The sequence below is a fragment of the Thalassophryne amazonica genome, chromosome 12 (genome assembly GCF_902500255.1).
Source record: "Thalassophryne amazonica chromosome 12, fThaAma1.1, whole genome shotgun sequence".
Classification (NCBI taxonomy): domain Eukaryota; kingdom Metazoa; phylum Chordata; class Actinopteri; order Batrachoidiformes; family Batrachoididae; genus Thalassophryne; species Thalassophryne amazonica.
The window spans coordinates 16,306,951-16,327,881 of NC_047114.1; the positions used below are offsets into that span (position 1 = coordinate 16,306,951).

General features: G+C 40.0%; 1 protein-coding gene and 1 long non-coding RNA gene across 2 annotated transcripts in view; one reads left to right on the plus strand and one right to left on the minus strand.

Moving 5' to 3' along the window:
- Positions 1 to 11,569, plus strand: part of tgs1 (trimethylguanosine synthase 1) — a 56,337-nt gene extending 44,768 nt beyond the window's left edge. Inside the window, exons 12-15 of the mRNA XM_034182356.1 lie at positions 4,957 to 5,103; positions 10,352 to 10,568; positions 11,054 to 11,132; positions 11,372 to 11,569. Coding sequence (XP_034038247.1) covers positions 4,957 to 5,103; positions 10,352 to 10,568; positions 11,054 to 11,132; positions 11,372 to 11,488 — 560 coding nt within the window. The 3' untranslated portion in view covers positions 11,489 to 11,569. The remainder of the gene's footprint in view (positions 1 to 4,956; positions 5,104 to 10,351; positions 10,569 to 11,053; positions 11,133 to 11,371) is intronic.
- Positions 1,295 to 12,716, minus strand: LOC117521042. Its single transcript, XR_004563865.1, has 3 exons — positions 12,706 to 12,716; positions 3,830 to 3,836; positions 1,295 to 1,373 (listed from the first exon to the last, which is right to left on the minus strand). It is a non-coding gene; the product is annotated as an uncharacterized LOC117521042 (long non-coding RNA).
- Between the last annotated feature and the right edge of the window lie 8,215 nt (positions 12,717 to 20,931).

Below are 20,931 nucleotides of genomic sequence, written 5' to 3' on the forward strand. Positions count from 1 at the left end.
CTCCTGTGTAAACACTCAAAGTTTAAACCTTAGTAGAAAAACGTTTTCCTATAAATAATTATGATGGCTTTTAGAAATAACAAATTTAATTTTAACGATCAACCTACGAGGTTGGACACTTAAGAAATTATTAATAGTGACTCACCAGTATTTCACAGTTCCTCTGACTGCGCCTCTTCGTCGTGGCGCTGCTCCACTGTCCGGATTGGCTGATTACTCGGGTGGTATGAAAAATATTACCCGTCCGCGAAAAGGGTGTATTGCTATTTCTTCTTTAGTGTTTTATCCAATCATATTGGCGTATCATTTAGATATATGATAAATACCGATATACCGTTTTTTGCTTTTTTTAAATTTGGCAGCAGGAATTTGCAGCCCTCTTATTTTCCCATAAATTAAAAGGGTGAAGCACAAAACCACCATGAAACAAACTGTGCCAGTCATAATCACCACGCTAGTGGAAAGTGCTGATGAAGACAACAATGAGGACTCTAACTTGGAGAAGAGAGAAGGAGAGAAACAACAAACACAAGACAGACAGACAATGTTTGATAGACGTGGTGTCAGTCTGGTAGCAGTAACCACATCCATGTTATATGTGTAGGTAAAGAAAAAGTGATGATGCGGTGGAAAGTGGTTATGTGTTGCAGTTTGTTTATCACCCGGAGATCGAACATGTCAAGGCGGTTGTACAGGCGAGATGATGCAGCTACTCTGTCAAAGTGTGTAGACTAAAACTTACCGACGTGACCTCTCCCATTTGCCTTGTCTTCCCTTCTCCACTGGGAATCAGAAAATGCACTTGTCGCGACTGCTTCAATGATTGCAGCTGCAAACAAAAAAGTACAACATTTTTCCATGAAAAGTGATGCTGTGTTTGTGCAGAATGTCCCCGGGCATGATCAAATCCCGCAATATCACGCAGGGGTTCAAACGAGACTGCAGTTCCCAATTGTGCATTCTTCTTTTCAAAATAATAGTGTTGAAAAAAATTACTAAAGCTCCAAATCTTGAAAATAGCTTTTATTTCTATACATGCAAATGCATTGGGAACACTGCACATTCTATTACAAATAAAACATGAAGAAATAAAATGATCAAATTTATTACTTTACAGAAAGTGAAGAAAAAGGAATATTAGGCTGTTCAAAAAATAGCAGTATCTGCATTTTTCTTTACAAACTCAAACATTTACTGTATAAAATTAAAAAAAAAACAATGCTTGAAGATTTAGCTTTCTTGTGAATCATTGAACTAATATTTGTTCCACATCTGTGTTGCATCATGGAGTAAGCCAACTTCTGGCACCTGTGAACAGGTGTTCCAGCCCAGGACAATTGGACTACATTGCACAATTCCTCTGCATTTCTTGTCTGGTCATTGTGGCACGACAAGCCAAAAAGTTCAGATTTTTCAACTTGGGGAAGAGGGCGACGTGATGCAATGCAATATCGTGCCACAAACGCGCCAATCGTTCAAAATCGCTTTAGTCACGTCGCTTGATTCGCGTCCATCACATCGCATTGTGTGGCTTGAACTTTTGTGGCACCACAACACATCCTTCCATAGGGATTACATGCCAACCTGTTGCCGACGTCGCTCACGTAGCGTCCAGTGTGAACGTGGCATAAAAAAAATCTAAATTATGCAGGTTGTATTGTGATGATGTCATCAAATGACATCATAACTTATCCCCTATATATATTCTGGATGCTCTGATCAAGCCTTTTAATTTGATGTATTACATGGCATGTTTTACTGTTATCTGAAATTTGACCTAATTTAGATCACATTTGACCTCAAGCGAAACCCTGAAAGTCAAGGTCGATTGCTTATCCCAGGTAAATGGCTTATGGGCAAGTCCAATCACTATATTCATGTCAAATTTGGAGGCAAAATTGCGACCAGGTAAGTTGTTTCGTTGAATTTAGTGTTTGACCTTGCTGTTACCTTGACCTTTGACCTTCATCTTGATCCTTTGGTGTGCTGAAAGGTATCTTTCTAGGGCTGCTATATGTGAAGTCGCAAGAGTCTGTGATGTAAACTATTTGCTTCACAGTGAGTTAAAGGTGAAAAATGCAATGATTACAAACAAAAACAAACGTATACTAAAAAATTTGATAAACTTTTCTTCATGTTTTGATTTGGAAAAGAATGTTCAGTGTTCCCAATGCATTTGCGTGTATGAAAATAAAGGTTTATAAGGATTTTGAGCTTTATTGACTTATTTAAACACAGTGCTATTATTTTGAACACAACTGTATGTAGTGCAGCAGAAAAGTGAATATTTGAGGGATGCTTCAAATGGTGATGCAAGCACCAAATTTGGCACGCATACTCCTTAGACCAGGGGTGGGCAACCTGTTCCAGAAAGAGCCAAGAGGGTGCAGGTTTTCTTTGCAGCCACTGACTCCACCAGGTGATTTTACTGATTAATAGCACTTTGATCAGTTAATCAGTGAAATCACCTGGTGGAGTCAGTGGCTGCAAAGAAAACCTGCACCCTCTTGGCTCTTTCTGGAACAGGTTGCCCACCCCTGCCTTAGACATTACTCTTAAAAATGCAGAGTGGCCACATGAACTTTCAATAGGTGGCCAAGAAGGGGTCAATTGAATAATTACACAGGGGTCAAAATTTAAAAATGCTCCAATCATATTGAAAGGTATTCCATATTATTTGTCTGATCATAAAGATTCCAAAAAGGTATAGTTTGAACTATCTGTGAATGAATGCTATGGAGTTATGGTTTAAAAACAGCAAGAATGGTGACAAAGGTCACTTTCATTATGGGGTAACTCCAATTGAACATCTCTGGAGAGATCTGAAAATGGCTGTAAAACGATGCGCCATCCAACCTGATGGAGCTTGAGAGATGCTGCAAAGGAATGGGTAAAACTGGCCAAAGATAGGTGCGCTAAGCTTGTGGCATTATATTGAAGATGACTTGATGCTGTAATTGCTGCCAAAGGTGCATCAACAAAGTCTTGAGCAAAGGGTTTGAATACTTACGTACGTGGGATTTCTTAGTTTTTTTTTTTTATTTTTAATAAATTTGGGGGAGGAAAAAACAACAACTTTTTTTCATGTTGTCATTATGGAGTATTGTGAGATGTGAGTAGAATTTTGTGGGGAAAAATGAATTTACTCCATTTTGGAATAAGTGTGCCCACAGGAGTGCACATGGTGTTATTTTTTAGAGGACATTGTTAGTCAAGGATCCTCCAAAGAGACGTAGGACCTTCATTCTCCGGCAGAGTATCATCAAATACGGAGTCATCCGATAATCGGCCAGACTGATCATCGCTGCTGATATTCAACATTTTTAGGGTTATCTTTATCTGTGATGATGCCTGCATAAAATGAGATAGGCGACGAAGAAACATTCAGGGGTCAGACATACTGATGCAGAGTGATTTATTTTTGGTCAAAGCAGAAACAGATGCACCTGGAAAAGACACCCCATGCAGTGCACCCTCAGAGCCTTTTGTCTTTCCACTCTGATAGTGGTGTTAACGACCTCTGCTATAATGAAAACAAAATCATAATAAAGAATATTGAGTTGTGAAATTGGAGAAAAGTTATATCAGAAAGTGGGAGATGACCCTGGGCCAGTATGTTCTGTTTTGCAGACATGATGAAAACATCAATTTTTCTTCCACAAAGCTGAATTTTTATTTTTTTTTTACGTAAGACAATTTCATTTCGCAATGCTCCATGTGGTGACTCACCGGTTGCCGGTTCTACCTTCATTTGAAGGCTGACACGTACATTTTCAAAACATATCACCAGTCAGTGAATTGAATTTTCCTTGCAGCCACAGCACTCAACTTTTTTGCTTGTGTGTTACCACTTAAAAACCCAGTCTCTCTGTGAGTGAGTGCTGAGCAGAGCTGCAGGTCGGTGTCGAATTTCACTAAAGTTTTAATTCATGTAATACCTGAAAATGAGGTCTGTCTGACTCAGCCACAGTCACTGCTTTCGTGTGACTCCTATTACAACGCAGCACACGCCATTAGCACTTTTATGTTTTTGAAAAAGCATACTGAACCACATTTGTGAACTTCTGTCCCTGTATTCAGTCTGAGAAAACATGACCAATTTTTTCACAAAAGTTGACGTTTTGTGAAATAGTAAGATTTAACGGATGGGATGTTTGCTGAATAACACTGCCTAAAATGAACACAACCCCTAATTTAGTGGTTCCTTGATGGGAGCATCATCAGCCTCACAGTAGAGCCGTGCACGGGACTAATTTCATCGTCCCTTTCCTGCCCGCTCCAACTGAATTTCGGACTGTTACCACCCGCAACCGCAATGTGTGTTACTCTCCCGCCCATTCCCGCAATGTGCCTGTCCAGTCCCGCCCACACCCGTAAAATGCTGAGACCTTACACCCACAGTAATAGAGATGCATTCATTTTGTGCCTCTTCCCGTCCTGCAGGAGAAAACACGTCGTTTAGGCTCATGGGGTTGTTTTGATTACCTGGCCTGTATATCTTTGGATGCACTAGTCAGGAATAGCACTAGTAATTTGGGTGTTTTCATTTAGTTTGAAGACCGTTTCAAGTGTGTGCCACATATGGGCATGCAGTGTTGTTACGGTAACTTGCTGCGCCATATCTGTGTCTCTCTGTATGTGTACCCATTTGCTCTTGTGTTCACTGCTGCTGTTAAATTAAAGGCGTTCTATTCAAGCTTAAAACAGCGTGTAGACATCACATACTTTACACTTCTCCTTTGTTGCCCGAGTCATCTTGTCGCTTCTGTTCCTGTAGCGTTTGTTTTTTTTAAGTCACCCACAGCGAAGTTCTGAATGCCCGCTCCCACCAGATTTGCATTGGGTCCCAATCCTAATGCAGCAGGACCCAATCCTAATGCAGCCCTCTACTTCACAGCTCCATTCATGGAATCACACATCCCTTGCCCTGAGGTTGTTTGATGCTGTGTGTTTCAGAAGGATGGTTTTCTGTCACACCTGAGAGGATTGCTGAGCACATTGCTCTCAGAGTCAGACACAGCTTCTCAGATGCCCACCTTGTCATCGATGCCTTTTGTGGTGTTGGAGGAAATGCCATTCAGTTTGCCCTCACTGGAATGAGAGGTAAGCCTATTGTAGGTGTGCTTCATTTCTATTACTGCCGTATTCTCTGATCTATGTCCCTTTTCTTTTTTACACTAGTTTGGGAGGTCCTTGAGAACTAAGCATCTTGTATGTCAAAAAATAAGGGTGTAACATACACAAAAATCACAGCTCTGTAAGTTTTCAGTACAGTGGAAACAAGAAGCACACTTACTCAAGATATTTAACCCACGTACACGGACCCAAACTTTCAATGCAACAACTGTTTGTTCAAGTACAAACGTTTCCACGCAAATATAAAATTGAATCAGTGCAAAAATTACAAAAAGCTGTCATAAACTTTATTTACATTACCAGCAAATTCTAAGTGTGGATCTTGATGATCAAAACCAGAACCTCATGAGGCCACCTCTGGCATCACACAGCTTGAATTTTGTGATGCAGAGAGGTTATCAGCTGTTGGTTTTTGCTTGTTTGATACTGTTCCAGTCCCCTTGGAGTGCCTGAGACAACTCTTGCACCTCACACCTCCTCACACAATGATCCATAATATCTCAAAGGTGTTGAGATCTTGAGAATATTGGGTCCATTCAAGTTGCAAAATATTATTTTGTCTCAGTCATCTAATTGAAGATATGTTCACATTAAATGCAATCTGTTTCGGTTACATTTGCAGTAGAGCGTACTGACTGCTCCTTCTCATTCTGATTTTAACGTCATCATATCGTAGCTAGACTGTGTCAAAACAATGCCAAGTGGTATTTAAACACAATGATGTGTGCCTAATTTTAGGGAAAATTTAGCAAGGGTTGTGTTTGGAATTCTCCTCGTGCAATCAAGTGAAACGAGCTTTAGGTGCTGGTATAATCAAAAAGACACTGGATGAAGGCTGATGTAATAGTCCAGTCATTTTATGGTTTGACCCAGAACAAATTGCAACAAATGATTTTGGTGGCATTTGAACCATGAAACTGTTTTATAAAACATACTAAAAGTCTAGAAAGATAAAAAATCCAAAATCCAAGATGGCCACCCGAAAACATGCAAAAAAAAATTTTCCCGAATAACTCAAAAAATATCAATATTTAAGCACATAAATGTATTGATGTTAAATATAAACTTGGGTATTGTGGACATTTTGACACCAAAATCAAGTCTCTATCTGTAACGGTTCATGAGATACAGTCTACTTATAGTTTTACCTACACTCAAGGACGGCAATTTGGTTTGTGTCCTATTACGTTACAAATATTGCAGTTAAGGCCCAGAAATGTATTGAAGTTGAATATAAACTTGTGTATTGTGGACATTTTGACACCAAAATTAAGTCTATCTGTAACGGTTCATGAGATACAGTCTATTTGTAGTTTTACCTACACTCAAGGAGGGCAATTTGGTTTGTGTCCTATTACGTTAAAAATATTGCAGTTAAGGCCCAGAAATGTATTGAAGTTGAATATAAACTTGTGTATTGTGGACATTTTAGCACCAAAAGAATGGCTGTAGCTCTTACAGTTTTTGAGATACAGCACATAAGCCATCTACACTTGGCTAAAAATGGTGAAATTGTTATGTTGAAACCAAGTAACTGTTCTGAAATGTTCATTTAAAGAATGTAATAATAATATTCTTAGTGCTTGCCAGCTGCACTAACTTTTTTTAATGACACAGATGTAATCACACACTAATTTTACAGTAAAACCAATGAAGCATGATAATAATAAAGGTTCAGGTGAAATCAGTGTACAGTGTACATCATGACACTTGAAATTTTACTTGTTCAAATTTCAGTCTCATCATCCTGGTTATCATTGAGTTGGCCTGTATTTGTACACCCTTTACCTCTGCAGTTGCCACACGCTGCTGAGCAATCTAAGTTAAGTTTGCGACATGTACATCGCAATGTACTACAGTCAGTACTGCAGTTACATCTCACAGCATGCAGAAGAGAATCTGGTGCTACTTGCAAGTCAGTCATGATTGGGACAACCTGACTATCAGAAACTTTCCATCCCCATTCTTGCAATGGCATGTTGTCACCTTCATCTTCACCTTTCCATTCCTGAACTTGCAAGTAAACTCTCAGACTATGAAACTTGGCAGCTGCCGAAGTGGGTGGCAAACAATGTGGCTGCACATGAGTTGTCTTTGTTGCAACCTTATCACAAAAGCGCCTGTATCTGAGAGAATTGAGGCTTTCTCCAGGTTGTCCACACAGCAGTGGTGTCACCAGTGTGCCCTGGTTGTGCATTGACATCCACTCTATTATACATAATATATGAGTAACTTCTCTATTCATATTCCAGTGAAATATTGACTCAAAAAGATTATTATTACCTTCTTTAGATGAACATTTCAGAGATGGTACTTAGTTTTCAACATAACAATGCTCAATTTCATCAATTTTTGTCGAGTGTAGATGTATTTTTATACCATATCTCAAAAGCTGTAATAGCTACAGCTATTTTTTTTGGTGCCAAAATGTCCACAATGCACAAGTTTATATTCAACTTCAATATATTTATGGGCCTTAACTGCAATATTTTTAACGTAATAGGACATAAACCAAATTGCCATCCTTGAGTATATGTAAACTACATATAGGCTGTATCTCAAGAACCGTTACAGATAGATACCTAATTTTTGTGTCAAAATGTCCACAATAGTTTATATTTAACATCAATACCTTTATGTGCTTAAATATTGATTTTTTTTTTTTAGTTATTTTGGAAAAACTAAATTTTTGCATGTTTTCGGACGGCCATCTTGGATTTTGGGAGTGTTCCCAATTTTTTATCTTTCTAGACTTTTAGTATGTTTTATAAAACAGTTTCAGGGTTCAAATGCCACCAAAATCATTTCTGTTGCAATTTATTCCGGGTTGACCTGTTTTTATTCATAAAATGACTGGACTATAAGGAGTTTGTTTCCATATTAAGGTCTCTGACCCATCTACAAAGAAACTTGACAGTCCACATGGAGATCAGTTTAGGCATATCCACAAAAGGTTTGTATCGTGTCAGCGTTTTGTCCACATGGAACCGCCGTTTTTGGAGCCCGAAAGTGTTATTTATTGAATGCTGGTCCCAGAGTGGATAAATCTCAAAATGCCGCCTTTGCATTTTCCTGTGTACAAACAACACATAACTTTTATGAAATGGTGATGTCATAGCTCCCTTTCTAACCTCAACCTTAAGCCCACCTGCAAAACCTCACGTCTTTGTCGTGCGTGCCTGAAACGCGTCCATTATTATCAATGGATTTGGATTGACACAATTCACAGTCAACATTCTCTTCTAGTTTATCTGATTTATATAATCCAGTGTCATTCAAAGCAGAAGCTTGTGTTCGTATGAGCATGCACCACATTGTCTTCTTCATTTTTGTGGGAGCATTCCAGTGCCATATACAGGTCTGGAATATATACTACAGTGTTTTGGAGGGATGGAGGGAAAGATGAATGTACAAAGACATCCTGGATGAAAACTTGCTCCAGAACGCTCTTGATCTCAGTCTGGGATGACTGTTCATCTTTCAACAGGACAGTAACCCTAAGCATACAGTCAAGATATCAAAGGAGTGGCTTCAGGACAACTCTGTGAATGTCCTTGGCTGGTCCAGCCAGAGCACAGACCTGAATCTGATTGAACATCTCTGAAGAGATCTGAAAATGGCTGTGCACCGCCGCTCCCCATCCCACCCGATGGAGCTTGAGAGATGCTGTGAAGAGGAATGGGCAAAACTGTCCAAAGACAGGTGTGCCACGTTTGTGGCATCATATTCAAGAAAACCTGAGGTTGTAATTGCTGCCAAAGGTGCATCAACAAAGTATTGCGCAAAGGCTGTGAATACTTATGTACATGTGATTTGTTAGTTTATTTTTAATAAATTTGCAAAAATAAAAATAAAAATCTTGGGGTGTTGTGAGTAGAATATTGAAGGGAAAAATAAATTTACTCCATTTTGGAATAAGGCTGTAATATAAAATGTGTCAAAAGTGATGAGCTGTGAAGATTTTCCAAATGCAGTGTAACCCTCAGCTTTAACTCTATTCAAGCTTTGAGCATTACAAAGTTAAAGCACATCATTGCACAGCAGTGTTTTTTGTTTTTTTTGCTATGGCAAATAAGAGTTCTTAAGAGGGCTAATAATTTTGACTCTGGTAGTTTTTGTGAAATAATTTTGTCTCTCTGTACAAAGTAAAATAATGTACACACACACATTCATCTTCTACCGCTTAGTCCAATCAATTTCAATTTATTTTCATTTATATAGCGCCAAATCACAACAGAGTTGCCTCAAAGCGGTTCACACAGGTAAGGTCTAACCTTACCAACCCCCAGAGCAACAGTAGTAAGGAAAAACTCCCTCTGAGGAAAAAACCTCAAGCAGACCAGACTCAAAGGGGTGACCCTCTGCTTGGGCCATGCTACAAACATAATTTACAGAACAATTCTCGGACAAATATACAAGAAATGCTATTGGCGCACAGGACAGGAGGATCGCCAACACGAATACAACTCCCATCTCTAGATGGAGCTGCACCTTAAACAGAGAGAAAAAACAGAATCAGGCATCAGAAAGACAAAAAATACTGTATGATTTGCCAGCATTAAACAAGAAAAACAGAGAAATACTAAGGTGATCGCCGGCCACTAACCCTCCACAACAATCAAGGGTTGTGGAGGGCTCGAGCCTATCCCAGCAGTCATAGAGCGCGAGGCGGGGTACACCCTGGACAGGACGCCAGTCTGTCGCAGGGCCACAAACAGACAAACAAACACATTCACCCCCACTTGCACACCTACAGACAATTTAAAGATTCCAATCCACTTAACCTGCATGTCTTTGGATGTGGGAGGAAACCAGAGCACCCAGAGGAAACCCACGCAAACACAGGGAGAACATGCAAACTCCACACAGAAAGACCACATGCCGGAATTGAACCCACGACCTTCTCGCTGTGAGGTAACAGTGCTAACCACTAAGTCACCGTGCTGCCTAAAATAATGTAAGCATCCAAAAATAAAAATAGGATGTTTGGAAATGCTGTCCTGAAAATTCCTTGCTCTGTTAAAAAAACACTTGGGAAACTTTTGAAGAAAACATTAAATTTCATAAGGGGGTGGGGGGCAATCATCTTTTCTTCATCTGTATGTATTGTGCCATGATCCCTGTAAACAGAGTCGTAAGCGGTCATAATGCATGTGTTAAGAATATTGTGTATCGTGTTGCATTGTGTTGTTTACGTCATGTTCGTAACTTGCAGTCTTGGCCATTGACATCAACCCAGTGCGGTTGGATTTGGCACGACACAACGCCACAGTTTACGGTGTTGCTGATCGGATCGACTTCCTGCAAGGTGACTTCTTGGTGTTGGCACCCAGTCTTCGTGCTGATGTGGTGTTCCTGTCTCCTCCATGGGGTGGACCTGACTACATGACAGCTGAGGTGTTTGACATCAGGACCATGATGGAGCTTGATGGATATCCTTTGTTGCATTAATCTGTTAGTTGCAGTGGTCATACAGCTTCCTCTTCTTGAAGACTCAGTCCAGGGGAACTGACATGAACCCTCAGAACTTTTCTTCACCGTGCTGCTGTCTGTCAGTGCAGCCCCAACATCCAGCTATACATCTAGCTTCAAAATGAAGATGTTCTGAACAAGTAATACAAATGACAAGTTAGCACTACTTAGTAGACCTGTTTAAGGTAACCTGGTATGGTTAGTGTGCTGGATGCTGCTTTTAAATTCCAGGCTTATGATGAACTCGAGTTTCTTTCTTCCATCAACATGACATTCCCCTAAAATGGATCACAACAAAAAGAGCCGTGCACAGGGACAAACAAGGAATTAAAAACAGCCATGTGAAATCTGCATTCCCTCCAAAGTGGAAAGATTCTGACTGTTCCTCTAAACTGCTTTTTTTTTTTTTTTTTTTTTTTTCCTTCCTTTCCTTAACATCAGACACCATTGAAATCTTCCGCTTGGCCAAACTGATATCGGACAATGTAGTATACTTCCTGCCTCGCAATGCGGATATGCATCAGGTTTGTATCATCATATATGCTGGCCAAAAAAATGCAGGGTGCATGATGGGAAAGGGGGGGGGACAAGACAATGAAGAACAATGTTTGCCTACTGACACATACATTTCATTTAAAGGAACATTCTAGTTTTGTACAATCTGAAGCTTCTTGTCTTCAACATTGTTTTGTTTTTTTTTTGTTTTTTTTCTTTTACGTTTTTTTAAATCCGACACGTAATCTCCTCATGCTTTTTTCTGCAGATTGCCTCTCTGGGCGGTCTAGGTGGGAGAGTGGAGGTGGAGCAAAACTTCCTCAACAGTAAGCTGAAGACTATAACGGCTTACTTTGGCACCTTGATCAAATGTGATGACGAGTAAATCAGACGAACAGGAAGTGGAATAAGCTTACTGCTCTTTGTTGGACTATATTCCTGTTACTTTTCCATCATTAGAGTTTAGCTACAGTCAAGTAAAAAAAAAATGGCACTATTAAAGAATGTGGGATTTTTCTCTTGACATTTTCCTCAGACACAGATGAGACATATTTTTAAATGAATGTGGTTTTAGTCCCAATGGGGCCTGTCTACCACCTGGTGCAAAGTGTCTTTATTATTTTCCAGCTGACTCAAGTTTTATTTTCATACCCAGTGCACACACGTTCCTTATTTAAATGTGTGTTTGTGCTCAGCTGTAAACCATGTGCTGGTCTAAAAACAAGTTGTGTTCAGGCGTGGTGCTGTTGTGAGGCAGCAGAACCTGATTGTGTTGCAGATCAGCAAAAACCTGCTCTAAAGTACAGTGTTCTTTTACTGTTCATATGAGTACAGTGTTGGGTTCATATGTCTGTATACTCTGCAGGTACACACAATAAAACTGAATTCAACCTTTTTTTTCCTTTTACACAAAATAAAACTAAACATTCATGAATAATACAAAACCTCATCTTACTGCTTCACCTCGGGGAGCTTTGGTGGTCTCTGTCCACTTGCGCACTTTGATGCGTTGCCATAGATCCATTAGTTTGTCAGAAAACCTCTGACTTGGGTCAGCTATCTGAATAACTGCACCGGGAACCTGATGCACTTTGGATTTTTCAGGGAATGACTGACTAAACTTTGATTTTTGTGTTACCCCAAAACACGGGCATGGAATGACTGACTAAATATAACCCCTTTGCATCCTGTTCCTTACTTTGTGCTCAGACTACACACCAAGTAAGCAGCAACATGGAGCTAACATGCTGATGTACCTGCTGCGCTATGTGCGTCAGGTGCTCTGCCATAGATTGTAGATTTGGGACCTGATGTCTTTTCTCTTATGTTGAAGTATGAGTAAAAATCTTGGGCTTTTATCTTCTCTTATGTTGACGTATGTTGCTTTTTGTCTTGTGTTTGACTCCATGCTGTCTGTTGTTACCTGGTTTTATACATTCTTAAAATTAAAATATTTTAATGTAAATTAGAAATAATTTTTTTATAAGATCAGATTAGTGGTACAGTTTTTTTAAACAGTATTTACCCTTCAATTTTGCCATGGGAAATGTAGCATGTACTGAAAAATAATGTGTTAACCACCGGAACGTTTGGTGCAGTAACTCAGAAACAGTCTGCAGGGGGGTGAACCTCTGATAGAGGACATCCAGGACGTTCAGACAGAGCAAAGACCTGCCAGTCATTCCCAGGATCAGTTTGAACAGTTCAGTTTGCAGGGGCGTTTGCAGCTGCAGGCGCCCCCTGCTTGTGAGAAGGTGCACAGAAGCAGCGTGAGAACGGGAAAGGGGAGGTATGCGCGGGGAACAGTTCACGAAATGGAACAGATTGGGGGGTGGGGTGGAATTGCTGGATTAAAGTCAGTTGGACTTTTTTCCAAATAACGCACATCTCATTCATAATATTATAAATACAGGCCTGTAATTCCTGCACGTTTTTTTGAATTGTGTTAAATGGCTAATAAAAATAAGTGATACAAAACGATGACGTGGTCACCCAGGGGAATTGGTTTAGTCTTGACTTCTGCTCGTGAGTGACAGTGGGACATCTGTTGATTGTCGAACAAAGATGGACAGAAACATGGTGTGCTTCATGGCAACCATCAGTTGCCCAATTTAGGGAAAAACTAAGAGAAACGAGTAAAGGATAAAGGTATGTAACTAGGTTCTCTCTCTGTATGATTACGGTATCCGTGTCATGAATGACAGGCTAATGTTAATTGGTGGTCTAACGCTTAACGTTTGTTAGCCTTCTTCCTATGACCTGCCTCAACAGAATTTTTATTGAAAATACATATTTTTTCTTTTTTCCCCATCTGAATATGTCAATGACCTCAGCATGTACTCTTCAACCTGTCTTAAAGGCCGCTGTGGGAAACGCACTGTGCTTTGCTTGAAGGCCCCACGGCAGACACAAAACTTATGAAAAATCTGTTTTGTTTTTTTACGTCATTTTTGAACTCGTGGAGACTTAATATTGAACAGTTTTTCTTTTTTATTTATTTATTTTTGCTATTTCTCTCTCTCTTTCTCTCGCTCTCTCTCTGTTAAACCTGACACAACATAATTTCTATTGAAAATGTATCTTTTTTTCCCATCTGAATGAGGACTCAGATTGTATATATTTGCCACTTTTGTGTATATAGTGTATATTTAAGTTCTGGTAGCTTATACTGCTTTGTGCAGAATTGTCTCATTGTCTTTTGGCAATGTTGGAGGTGGGAGGAGATTGTGCCCCTATTGTTATAATAAAAAATGTCTGTGAAAAAAAATGGGGGGGCACTCGGAGGGAGTCTTTCCCAATGACTAATTCAGTGCCACTGTATTTTATAAACACTACCCAATCTAGAGCCCATGGATCCCCACACGCATTATTTTTTTAATTTATTTTTTGGCTCAGGTCAGGGTTGCCCCAGCAGATATGTATGGATTTGTATGTCCATTAGACACAAACTTTTCCTTTAATGCCGGATGCCACTCCAGAAATACTGGGCAGAAATGTTTTGGTGGGGACCTGTGGACACACGTGGAGAACATGCAAAAGTAATTGGCCATTGTCGGGCTTCAAATCAAAACTTTGTACTGTCACTGGGCTGCCTTCTTTCATGTGGCAGAACAACTCGGAAATAAACAACTATTCTATTGGTGTTGGTCAGGATTACACCAATGCATGCAGGACACACAAGGGGGTGCTATAGTGTCAAACAAAAGGGACAAAATGAAGCTGTTGGTAACCGTTTAATGGTCAACTCGATGATTGAAAACCTTTAAGCCACTGAAAATATGAAGAGTGAATAAACAGTGAAATAAGTCACTTGTGCTCCGCCCCTCCAAAGTGTGGATTATGTTTCAAATATATCTACTGTTCTGTTGGTGACTAGACTGAAATCAGTGCAATTTGTCAAACTGACAGCGGTAAATCAGAACTCAAAACGTTTAGATTTGCTGTTTTCTCTTGCCAAAGATATTGTGAATTAAACTACAAGTCACACTTAATCATTTTGTCTCATCCAGATTTCATCATGTCCAGGTTGATATTTATTTATTTTGCTTGCTTTCAGTTATCTGCTTCTTACTTTTTTAGACTTTCAGTTTGTTTTTGCAGGTTGTTCAGTCACATGTGAAGCTGCAAATCCTGCAAAGTCCTCGTGCATCAGCCAGCAGGTTTTCTCAGTCAAGCAAAAATCATCTACATGTCTCTGCCACCATCTCCTTTCATTGTGTAATGCTTTCAACAATCTGATGAAGTGACTGAAAACCATCAATGCACAGAAGACCAGAGAAACGAGTCCAAGTCTGAAGTGGAACACAGAGTAAACTTTGACAGCAGTGTCTGTCTTCCATATGTTTGAGAACATGACATTTTGTGAGTGGACACACATTGTTTCACATTCTGTGCCATCAGTATCGCTGGCATGACAAAAAGTACAGAGTTTAAAAATGTTCAGAAAAAAATGCAAATCAACCAATTTTGTATTAACAAATTTTGTAAATCAACCTGCATAGTGCAACATTTGTGTTTTGCATCATTAGTGATACAGCTTCACGGGGACACAGCACAGAGGGATTTTCTTAAAAAGACGAAGTTTGTCATACAGTTTGTCAGAAGGCACATAGGAGGCTCAAACCCAGATTTGATCAGTTTTCTATCAAAATCCTTGTCTGCTCCACTCCGCCATGAAGCTCAGTGGTGATGCTGCCAGCAAATGTTGCACAACTCAATTTCTCCAGTCACAGCCACTGTATCTCCTTCAGTTGTGCCTGTTTTGCACAATCAATTTTTGAGAAATGCAGCGTAGTGTAGGTTCTACCAGAAGACAGATTAAAAAAATTAATTCAGCAAACTATCGGCAAAGAAATGGGTGTTCCCTTCGTCATCTCAGCCAACTGGAAACACTCACACACATATCCAGAAAGTATTCACAGTGCTTCACGTTTTCCACATTTTATGTTACAGCTTTATTCCAAAATGGAGTAAATTAATTTTTTCCCTCAAAATTCTACTCGCAACACCCCATAATGACAACATGAAAAAACTTTTTAAAATATCCCCACAGCGTGATGCTGCCACCACCAAGGTTCACTGTAGGGATGACACCTGCTTTCTTCCAAGCATGATGCCTGGCAGTTATCAGGCCAGAGAATTTTGTTTCTCCTGGTCTGAGAGTCCTTCAGGTGCCTTTCTGCAAACTCCAGGTGGGCTGCCATGTGCGTTTTACAAAGGAGTGGCTTCCATCTGGCCACTCTACCATACAAGCCTGATTGGTGTATTGCTACAGAGATGGTTGTCCTCCTGGAAGTTTCTCCTCTTTCCACAGAGGAATGCTGGAGCTCTGACAGAGTGACCATCGGGTTCTTGGTCACTTCCCTGACTAAGGCCTGTCTCCCCCAGTTGCTCAGTTTAGACTGGCGGCCAGCTCTAGGAAGACACAGACACAGGAAGAGTCCTGACAGATCCAAACTTCTTCCATTTATAGCTGATGGAGGCCACTGTGCTCATTGGACCTTCAAAGCAGCAGAAATGTTTCGGTACCCTTCCCTAGATTTGTGCCTTGAGGCAATCCTGTCTCAGAGGTCTACAGACTATTCCTTTGACTACATGCTTGGTTTGTGCTCTGACATGCACTGACAGCTGTGGGACCTTATATGTAGACAGGTGTGTGTCTTTCGAAATCATGTCCCATCAACTAAATTTACCCCAGGTGGACTCCAGTTAAGCTGTAGAAACATCTCAAGGATAATCAGTGGAAAAAGGATGGACCTGAGCTCAATTGTGTGCTTCATGGCAAAAGCTGTGAATACTTATGTACGTGTGATTTCTTAGGGTTTTTGTCGTTGTTTAATAAATTTGCAAAAATCTCAAAATTTTTTTCCCATTGTCATTATGGGGTATTGTGTGTAGAATTTTGAGGGAAAAAAAAATACATTTTGTCCAATTTGGAAAAAGGCCATAACATAAAAAGTGGAAAAAGTAAGGCACTGTGAATACTTTCTGGATGAACGGTACTTTAAAACCAAGTTTTAACCCACCTTTCACTGTTTACTCCTCACCAACCAGATGCTACCTCCTCCACCCCACTGCCATCAGTTGGTCCCTCTTTGCTGCTTGGGAATAGGCTCCACCCCTGTCTTTTCCAAGGGCAAGATTTGATATTATCATCCCGCTAATCTCTGCCGTGATGGGACCTATACCAAAGCCTGCTCCAACATTCCATCCACTCGGAGAAGAGTTTAGGCATATCCACAAAAGCTGTGTCATATCTGAATTTTGGCCACATGGAACCGGCATTTTCAGAGCCCGAAAATGCTGCCTTTTGAGAACAGCTGTTAGCTGCTGTGCGAGCACTGAGGACTGAACAGCATGAACACAGCAGTCCTCTGTGTTTCTCTCATCACATCGTTTCTCTGTGTTGTTTATGGTGCCTTCAGTGGGAGGAGCTAGGATGCAAGGACAAGATGTGAGTGTAGGATGTGTGGATGGAAGCGTTTCAGCATCACCCAAAGTCATGGCTACATCTCCTTACAGACAACAAAGCTAGTCAGTGTGCACGCGTGTATATATATACACACACACACACACGTGGCAAAGTTTTCAGAGGTCTTCTAGATCACTAGATCTAGTCTGTAACTACCCTACAGTTAAAGGTGTAGTCTCTCTTGAATTTTTTCCACTTAAGTCATAAAAAATATATTTTTTTCAGCAGCACTACTGTTTTTTCTCTAGTATTCAAATAAAAGATTAGCAATCTTATATCCCCAATATGATCAAAATTTACCACCTCTGTGGGTTAAAATAGAGCAACAAGACACCATGTGAAACTTTCAGGCGCATGCTGTGAGGATACGGGAGTCAAAGGGCGCTGCTACACTACACGTGTCGGTGTTAGCATCACAGAGCCGCATCACTTCCCCCCAAAACATACAACAGACAGCTAATTAACACTGATCCTTTTGGGAAGAACTCTGAATAAAATCTGGACATATTTTATAAGAAAGTGTTGCTGGACGTGACAAACCTCACACAGGCCCATGGCGTTAGTTCCAATGACAGTATTTTTGCTTTGTCAAAATGGGCAGTGTATCGTCGCTTTATGAGATGTATTTCTTTTTTTTCTTTTTCTGGTTGTGATTCAGAATTCAGAGTTTCAACAAATGCATCATTAGCTTTGAACCTTGTGCTTAATGGAGGAATAAGTGTGGACGTGGAGGAGGAAGTAAAAGGAAGCACTATAAGCTATACTGGAGTCTCGGGTGACGCACTGCATTGTGGGAGAGGTTAGAGTTCACTAGTACCAAACACAGCCAACGCGTGTGAGTGACCAATGTCTCTCTCTGTGCATCAGTATTTTGTGTCTGTCTGTTGCCAGCAGTCACGGTAATTCCAGCTCTAATAGCGTATCTTAAAGTTGCTGCAGCTAATAAGTTTGTACATGGATCTCGGTGTTAGATAATGACTCTGCTAATTCCTTATTTTATGTCAGTGAGCAAGTATTTGCCTGTGTTATTTGACTGTAAGTCTCAGAGGTCTGGTTTGAAGTTTAAACTTAAGAGTTAAGTTTCACTTCCATCACGCATGTGCAAGTTTTACATACAGGGAGGGCTCCCCGTCTGTGAGAGTCAGTAACGTATAGACTAAACCACACCCACTGTAACTCCCACATTGTACAGTAGTGTTCAGAATAATAGTAGTGCTATGTGACTAAAAAGATTAATCCAGGTTTTGAGTATATTTCTTATTGTTACATGGGAAACAAGGTACCAGTAGATTCTCACAAATCCAACAAGACCAAGCATTCATGATATGCACACTCTTAAGGCTATGAAATTGGGCTATTAGTAAAAAAGAAAAGAAAAGGGGGTGTTCACAATAATAGTAGTGTGGCATTCAGTCAGTGAGTTCATCAATTTTGTGGAACAAAGAGGTGTGAATCAGGAGTCCCCTATTCAAGGATGAAGCCAGCACCTGTTCTACTTTTTTTTTACTAATAGCCCACAGTAGTGTGGGACGTTCAAGACATTGTTCAGAAGAACGGCGTAGTTTGATTAAAAAGTTGATTGGAGAGGGGAAAACTTATATGAAGGTGCAAAAAATTATAGGCTGTTCATCTACAATGATCTCCAATGCTTTAAAATGGACAAAAAAAAAAAAAAAACAGAAGCATGGAAGAAAATGGAAAACAACCATCAAAATGGATAGAAGAATAACCAGAATGGCAAAGGCTCACCCACTGATCAGCTCCAGGATGCTCAAAAACAGTCTGGAGTTACCTGTAAGTGCTGTGACAGAAGACGCCTGTGTGAAGCTAATTTATTTGCAAGAATCCCCCGCAAAGTCCCTCTGTTAAATAAAAGACGTGAAGAGGTTACAATTTGCCAAAGAACACATCAACTGGCCTAAAGAGAAATGGAGGAATATTTTGTGGACTGGTGAGAGTAAAATTGTTCTTTTTGGGTCCAAGGGCCGCAGACAGTTTGTGAGACGACCCTCAAACTCTGAATTCAAGCCACAGTTCACAGTGAAGACATTGAAGCGTGGTGGTGCAAACATCATGATATGGGCATGTTTCTCCTACTATGGTGTTGGGCCTATATATCGCATACCAGGTATCATGGATCAGTTTGGATATGTCAAAATACTTGAAGAGGTCATGTTGCCTTATGCTGAAGAGGACATGCATTGAAATGGGTGTTTCAACAAGACAATGACCCCAAGCACACTAGTAAAGAAAATCTTGGTTCCAAACCAACAAAATTAATGCCTCGCAGATGTGAAGAAATCATGAAAAATTGTGGTTATACAACTAAATAATAGTTTAGTGATTCACAGGATTGCTAAAAAAGCAGTTTGAACATACTAGTTTTGAGTTTGTAGCGTCAACAGCAGATGCTACTATTATTGTGAACACCCCCTTTTCTACTTTTTTTTTTACTAATAGCCCAATTTCATAGCCTTAAGAGTGTGCATATCATGAACGCTTGGTCTTGTTGGATTTGTGAGAATCTACTGGTACCTTGTTTCCCATGTAACAATAAGAAATATACTAAAAACCTGGATTAATCTTTTTAGTCACATGGCACTACTATTATTCTGAACACTACTGTATAAAGGTGCTGTGCGAAGCATCTTCTTGGTCCTTCACAAAATGGTCGCTGTGTGTGAAGACCCAGACCCGGTTTTCAACATGACCTTCAATAAATTCAAAATGAGGAATATATCAATGTCGTTCTTTGTAAGGGGCAGTAAGTTATATAAAGAACTGAGGAAAATTACATCAGGATTGAGCTGACGGCCTGCCGTGAAGGGAGCTGATGTCTTGTTCTAACCACTGATCTGTATATAACACTGGATAGCTCATTGGCCCGCACACTCTGTACAAACCACTGAAGTAAACGGGTGGCCATCTTACCACTCACAAGTTAGACGGACCGCACATATATGACTTATTAGAACATCAACAATTTGGAGTAATAACTGAGCTGATTCTTTCATTTCTTTCTTTTTGTTCTCCAGTTAATGTAACCTTCATCCCTCCTAATCTATGTCTGCCATGATTAACTATTTGATTTATTTCCTTTTTCTTTTCGTACTTAGACACTTTATCCCCCTCTGTTCTGAGTTACTCATATCTCACTGGGACAAATACTCAATCCTAAAAATTATTATTAAGTTTATAAAAGTTTTGTGTAATCATTAGCAAGTTTATCTATCTATCTATAGATATGGTCACTTCCCTATGTACCTATTCCCATATGTACCTATCTATAGGTACATATGAACAAAAGTGGATGGATAACAAAAGTCATGATGGATAATATAGCAATAGAGGATTTTTTAAATAGTTGCACCGAAAGAATAAAACACCACTTATCTATCTACAGGAGGGTTGGTTTTCCCTGCTTTGACAATATTTATTATGCATAGTTCGTTGCGCTTCAGCCTAATATTAGTAATAAAGCTTGTAGCAACAGCATCTAAAACTCCAAAACTATGCACAAGTAGACCTACTAAATGTCTTAAAATAGTTCGTACAACACAAAACTCAGCATGTGACTACACACAATTCACTTATTATTATTATTATTATTATTAGCAGCAGCAGGGGTGGTAGCGGAGTGGTTAATGCACTTGGTTTCAGTGCAGGGGGTTCCCGGGTCAAATCCCACCACGACACATTTCTCCATCTAATGTGGAATTGCGTCAGGAAGGCCATCCGGCGTAAAACTTTTATGCCGGAGGTGTAGGTGGATTCTACATGCAAATCATCCTTGGATTTGCTGTGGTGACCCCGAGTGCAAGGGAGCAGACAAAGGGTCTTACTATTATTATTATCTA